Source organism: Coffea eugenioides, chromosome 11 (genome assembly GCF_003713205.1).
Source record: "Coffea eugenioides isolate CCC68of chromosome 11, Ceug_1.0, whole genome shotgun sequence".
In the NCBI taxonomy this organism is placed as follows: Eukaryota; Viridiplantae; Streptophyta; class Magnoliopsida; order Gentianales; family Rubiaceae; genus Coffea; species Coffea eugenioides.
In genome coordinates this window covers 8,842,298-8,849,433 of record NC_040045.1, presented here as the reverse complement: position 1 = coordinate 8,849,433, position 7,136 = coordinate 8,842,298, and the positions used below count along the sequence as shown (strand labels likewise).

The 7,136-nt window shown below is 36.1% G+C and overlaps 1 protein-coding gene across 1 annotated transcript; it reads left to right on the top strand.

Moving 5' to 3' along the window:
* The first annotated feature begins 809 nt into the window (after positions 1-809).
* LOC113751915 (putative late blight resistance protein homolog R1A-3) lies at positions 810-1,359 on the top strand. The gene is made up of 2 exons (XM_027296061.1): positions 810-1,091; positions 1,201-1,359. Exons 1-2 carry the CDS (start codon positions 810-812, stop codon positions 1,357-1,359), a joined length of 441 nt encoding a protein of 146 aa, XP_027151862.1.
* Positions 1,360-7,136: the final 5,777 nt, after the last annotated feature.

The following is a 7,136-nucleotide window of genomic DNA, read 5'->3' as shown; positions in this document are numbered from 1 at the left end:
TGTGGGCCAGCCCATTTATGGGCCAACCCACTTATACAACACTTGAGGGTTTTTCAAGTTTAAATAGAAAGCAAGCAGCAGCCGCAGGTAGCAATACTCAATTTCCTTCAGTCCTCGTGCGAGAGAAAAATGAGACAGCTGCCACTTTGAGAGAAATACGAAGAGAGAGAAAGAGCTAGTGAGAAAGAAACTTCAAAGTCTTGATTGAAGGGTGATTCGGAACCCGATTGAGACAAAATTTTACCCACGCGATCCTCTCGTCAGGCTCTACTTATCTACCGATTCAGATTTCGGATTTGCTCTTCGTTTGGTAACACCTTTCCAAACCCACTTCTTTGACAGTTGTAGTTTTGGGGGGTGATTTTGTAGCAGATTTGCTTGGTTGATATTGGTGCTATTATTGTCATCCAAATATTTTGAATAGACCTGTGTATTCCCATTATTATCATAGTGGAGATATTTTTGACTAGACTACGTCCTGTGGTTTTTCCCAATTTGGGTTTTTCACGTAAAAATCTTGGTGTCCTGTGCATTTTATTTTTCCTTGCATTTTATTATCACTATTGGTGTTATTACTTGGTGATTTGGTTTATTCCTATTTTTAACTGGTACTTGAGGAAAGAGAAATTTGTCGTAGGTTAACTCTGATATTGTGTGTCTGTATTGGTACCCCTTTCCCAACAACATATTAATGAAGTTGGGTGCAGCTCCTTGATCAAGAAGATGCAATACTTGATAGACTCACAAGGGGATCCTTGCAGAGAGATTTAGTTGCTATAGTTGGCATGCCAAGAATCCGGAAGACAACTATGGCCAATAAAGTGTTCACTGATCCTAAAGTTTCATATTGCTTCCATGTTCGTGCCTGGTGTTATTTATCACAAGTATACAATAAAAGAGATTTATTGCTTGAGATTTTAAGCTACGTCTCTATTTCTTCAGCTGGTATTCTTCAAATGGCTGATGCAGATTTGGAGTTAATGTTGTATGAAACACTGAAGCAGAAAACGTACCTCATAGTTATGGATGATATGTGGAAAACTGGGGCTGGGGATCACTTGGGCAGATCATTAGGCAATGAAGAAATGGAAGTAGGATTTTGATAACTATCTCATTGATGTAGCTCTAAAAGCTAAACCTGATAGCAAGCCTCATCATCTTCGTCTGTTCTCTGAGAGTGAAAGTTGGAATTTATTACAGAGCAGGATATTTCATGAACAAGACTGTCCAGATGAACTTTTAGAAGTTGGAATGCCAAACTCTAGAAGTTGTAGAGGACTACCCCAGGCAATTGTTGCAATAGCTGGTGTCCTTGAAAGAGCATACAGAACAGAAGATTGGTGGGAGCAAATTGCATAAAGTATGAGCACACATATTTTTGATGATCCAAAAATGCAGTGCAAGGTTGTTTTGGACTTGAGTTATAAGCATTTGCCAGATTATTTAAAACCATGTTTTCTGTATTTTGGATTGATGATCCAAAAATGCAGTGCAAGGTTGTTTTGGAATTGAGTTATATGCATTTGCCAGATTATTTAAAATCATGTTTTCTGTATTTTGGAATGTTCTTGGAACATAAAGATATTCCTCTTTGGAAGCTAATATGGTTACGGATTAGTGATGTTTTTGTAAAGAAAATGGGACACAAAAGCTTAGAAAATCTTGCAAAGGAATACCTGATGAACCTGATTAGTCAAAACGTAGTAATCGTTAGATATTTTTCAAAATTTGACCATCTGCATGTCGGGTGCCGTCTTAGAACTTAACATAGAATTCGACATATTCTAAATCTTGAAAGTCAGACAAGTTTGTGATGTCAAGCGCTCGACTTCGAATCCAACATAGGACCCATCATTGTCCGGCTCCTGTAATGGTTAAAAGTTGTCCAAGTTTATTATTTGGCATCTGTTCATATTTTTGATAGTTAATTACCATCTAGATGGTGTCTAAACATCCAAAAACTGTTTTGAACACTTGCATTGATATTGAAAAACATTTTGACTAACACAATTCAAGGAAAGTCACCAATTAGTGATGAAAGGTTGCAACTCTTGATCATTTTTAATCTCAACTCTATAAAGGTCTAGTAGGGATGATTTGCTACAAAAGATTATTTTCATACTATGAGAGTTCTCTGCAAAAGCACATCATAGTTCTAGATTTGTCTAACTTTATACAAGAGTTAAAGGAAAACACCCTTCAAATTATCTTAAAGGATATTTGTCCAAGATCTTTGCACACTATTTCTGGATAAATCAGTCTAAAAGAAAGTGATCTCGAGTCACGATTTGAAATCTTTTTGCACTATTTGCTTTGTAACTTTTAGCCATTTTTTCTTGTATTATCCCCAACAATTTTTAGGCTATATTCTTCCTACGTAACAATGGCAAGTTCGTTGAAGGAATTAGCAACCAATATTATAAAGTTGATTAGTTTGATGGAGGAAATTTCATAACATGGTAAAAACGAATTCGTTTCCTTCTCACATCCCTGCAAGTAGTCTATGTATTAACCATTCCAAAACACCTCATTGTCAAGCCTAAAGAAGAGACCCTTGATGAAATTCGAAGACGACAAAAGTGGGAGAATGATGATGAGATTTGTTATTGACACATTCTTAATGCCATAAGTGTCAACCTGTTTGATTTCTACCACACCATTACAACCACAAATTAACCTTGGGACTAGTTGGAGGCAAAATATATGCATGAAGACGCAACAAGTAAGAAGTTTCTTGTTTCATGTGACGACCCCACCTCCCCCTAAGGTGAACCAAAGGGTTCGGTGGACTGCCTGCCCAACTCTTGTTGGGACTCACTACAATCCTTAAATGAAAAACAAACCAATTCCAATGATTACATCTAAATATGTCAAAATAATAATACGACTATAATATTTCATTGCACAAGTACATCCAAGGATACAAATCTCAAGTCAATTGCATCGAGTTCCAAATCTTACAATTCCCCAAAGGTCAGTTACAAAATACCAAACTATACAAAAGACTAGCCTTCACTAGTATCTTTCAATCACTTCCTTCACGTCACTCTCCTCTTAAGGAATAACAAATGGAATAGGATGAGCTAACGCTCAGTGAGGCCAAGAAAACATGCAAACATATAATTCAAGTAACAATGGCATTTGTACAAGAAATAAAACAAGGAAGTTCAAGTAACTCATAAATAACATTAACACACTTAATAAGGATACATGAGCTCTCCCAGAATATAAGTGGTCGATGAGACATTGCTCTAATCGATTTAGAATTGTTTATGGTTCTGAGTTGACATGAGAGGTACCTCCTACCCGAATTAGTGTGGTATATGCTATCACTTAAAGAACTGAGTCGATAATACATCACTCCAATCGATTTAGAATTGTTTATGGTTCTGAGTCGACAGGAGAGGTACCTCCCACCTGAATTGGTGTGGTACATGCTATCGCTACCTCTCACCCGAATTGGTGTGATACATGCTATTATTTAGAGAACTAGGTCGATGAGACATCGCTCCAATTAATTTAGAATTGTTTATGGTTCTGAGTCGACATGAGAGGTACCTCCCACTCGAATTGGTGTGGTACATGCTATCGCTTAGAGAACTGGGTCGATGAGATATCGTTCCAATCGACTTAGAATTGTTTATGGTTTTGAGTTGACATGAGAGGTACCTCCTACCCGAATTGGTGTGGTACATGCTATCGCTTCGAGAACCGATTATAGCACTGAGACGGTATGAGAGGTACCTCCCACGTGAATTGGTGTGGTACATGTATCCGCTCAGAGCTCACGAGTTAAACACATTCATGTACAATTACCAATCATATGTATTCACGTAATAAGTATCACATAATTAAAAGTGAGAAAGGATGAGGGCGATAAAGTACACTCTCGCCTCGGCAAGTTTACGTATCATGTATAACACTTGTACAACTAATATTTCAATCACATAAGCATTTAACATACACTTGATACTCACCACTAGCCAAGGGTAAAATAAGAGTGAACATAGAAGTCAAACGAGCTCTTCGAAGTTCTTGTGACCACTTGAGCCATATACAATCATAGTTACTTAGGTGCTTGATCAAGATTAAAAGAAAGACATTTTCTCACTACTCATTCTCAAGGTCACAAGTTCGAGCTAAATTAAAGAAGGTTTTCTAGCTAAATCATTAAAATAATGCTCAAGAGAGTTCGAAGGTGATTTTTGATTCAAGTCATGGTAAGTAATCTCATATCCAAGAGAAAGTACCATTAACACTTTTAGCACAAAACTCGAGGAAAAAGGGTAAATGATTTTCATTTTCCAAAACTTTAAGTCTTATGTCCAAACTTTAAAAGGCAAAAAGCATGCACATTATCCAAACTAATGGAGTTAAAAACTCGTTTAAAACTCCACTCATTTTCATAGAAAAATATCAAAGTTGAGGTTCTAAGGTTCAAGTATGAAGAGAAGTGTTATGAACAAGGGAAATTATAGAGCCAAGAAGAATCACAAAAAGGAGATTAATCCCTTGGAAACTAAGATTCGAAATGGAGTTTAAAGTTCAAAGAGATCTTGTATTAAATCGTGAAATTACACTTAAAATAGTCTAACAATTGCAAAGCAACGTGGAAATTTCTTAAAAGAGCAATTTGGTTGAAAACAGAAAATTTCCAGTTTAGAGTGACACTATTTCGAAAAATCGTATCTCGAATTTCATAAGTCCAAAATTTGAAACTTTATACCGTTGGAAACTAGACTCAAAGTACTAAAACTTTTTAGAAGACACTTTCTCAGACTCCAATTCGAAGTCATTCAAATTTTAACTCAAAATCACTGTTCTAGACAGGACAGAGCAAAACAGGCTTGTAAATTCAGTAAAGTTTGGAAATTTGAAAAAATTCATAGAAATGGAATCAGTCTTTAAAATTTGTAACACAATACGAGTCCCATACAAATTTTCAAACAAAACAAGTAGAACCAAATTCAAAGTTTTGAGCAACAAGATATAACAGTTGGAAGTTGGTTGGTTTTTGTACCTTGTTTAGTGAATTTCCAGATTTGAAGAGCAATCCTTGGGGCATTACTTGAGTACCGAAATGGTACTGAAATCACACCAAATTTGGTACACTTAAACGTCCATATATGGACTACTTCTCTACCAAAATTTAGGTAAAAACTTACACGTGAAGGCAGTTAATGAAATGACTAAAGTTTGTAAAATGTTTCAAAGCTAATCTGCCAACCGTAGTTCTCTTCCTTTCTCAAAAGTTTTGTCCAACAAAATCAGCCCCAATTCACTCAAATTTTGAAACCAAAGTTCCAAAAACATTTAATAAGCAATGGATGAGCAATTGACACAAAATTTTTTGAAATATAACATCCCAAAATAGATTTGACCATTCGGTCAACAAGGAAGGGAAAAGTTTCCCATTTCCAGCTTTATCACATATTGGAAATCAAACCATATCTAACTTTATATAAGTTCAAATTGAGAATGGTTGATCGCGTTAGAAACTAGGTTCAAAATGCTACAATTCATCAGAGGAATCGTTCCAAAAATCCTTTCATAAGTGAGAGAAATTCAAGCCACAAAATGCAGTTTCTCAGTTCCTCCCGGCTAGACAGACAAAGCAGGACAGCCAAATTTGTCGATTTGCTACAGTTCACACAAAACGAACCAGTAGGTGCTTTTTATACCGTTGGAAATCTATGAATGTCTAGTTTTGAATGCCACTGATGGCACTCAATTTTGATGTTTGTACAAAGAGTTATGTTTAATCAAAGAACTACTGTTCGGCTGTCCTGATCACCATTTCCAGTTTTCTCCTTTTTTTTTCGAAAATTCTAGTTTTCAGCAACCAAATGAAACGATTTTTGAAAGGCACACTCTATAACACAACATATATCACTTGATTTAATAGCCAATAATCAACAAAAGTTCGAAATACAAGCAAGATAACAGCATAGTAGTTTCGGCCAGCTTCCTTTCGCAATTTCTTCCAACTTTTACTCCACTTTCTAACCGTAATCAAGCTATATATCACACAAACAACCACAACCAAACAATCAAGCCTCAAGTCAGCTACCTACAAGCCTTCTCAAGACCGCTAGCCTAGGATTAAAGCAAGATAAATGGTTTCTTCAAGTCCTCTAACCTATTTTCTTGCTTAGGGTTATAAACCCATGAAACCTAACCACTAATCTTTGAATAAATGGAAAGATTTAAAGGAGTTGAAGGTTACCTCCTAAACCCTAGATGAACCAGAATTTCCCACCAAAAGCCCCCAAGAAGCTCCACAAGATGTTACCTTTCCTCAAGCTAGAGTTGATTTCCAAGAGGTTTGGAAGTTGGGTGAAGAAATGGAGCAAGAAAAGTGAAGCTTTCTTCCTCCTTGTCTTCCTTGGTGCTATGGCCGAACAAGACGAGAGAGAGATGAGTGATTGTGTGTGAATCTTGTCTTGGAAGATTGGAGGGAATAGTAATGGTTAAGCTTGCCAAAAGTCAACTAGGAATAGTTGCCGCGCGCGGGTTTCATACCACCGTTTCTCTTGGGTTCGATACACTCATGCACTAATCCTCCAAGGTACTTTCTTTAATATGGTAATTACTCACTTTTACTAGTCTAATATTAATTCCTCAATTCACCAATTAATCGGACCGGCGCGACTTACGAGAAACTTTCGATGCAAACGTGATAAAAACTTAATTTTAACTCACTCACATCTAATCTCTTAATTAAATTTTCTTAGTCTACTATTAATCATTCTTAATCCTCCAAAATTATTGCACTCTCGGATCGAATTTACCTTGAAAAACGTGCATGTGCTATTTCTCGCTAAACAAGCAGCAGAAAAAATTACATTCGCTAGCGAAGCGTTTTAAAATATAAATGAAACATTTTTGCATACAAATGGGTTTAAAATGAATGAAATAAATTATTCAGAATAAACGGGTGAATAAATAATTAAATAAGCCAGTAAAATAATATAAAGTAAGAAAATAATGAAATTTCGGGTCCTCACATTTCATCTTTTAATTATTATAAGATGGTAGACAACGAACTTGTTGTGGAACAATTTGTTGAACTTGAAAGGTTTCTCAACTATTATAATCAACACAACTTATAGATGGACGAAGTTATTGTAGTGTGT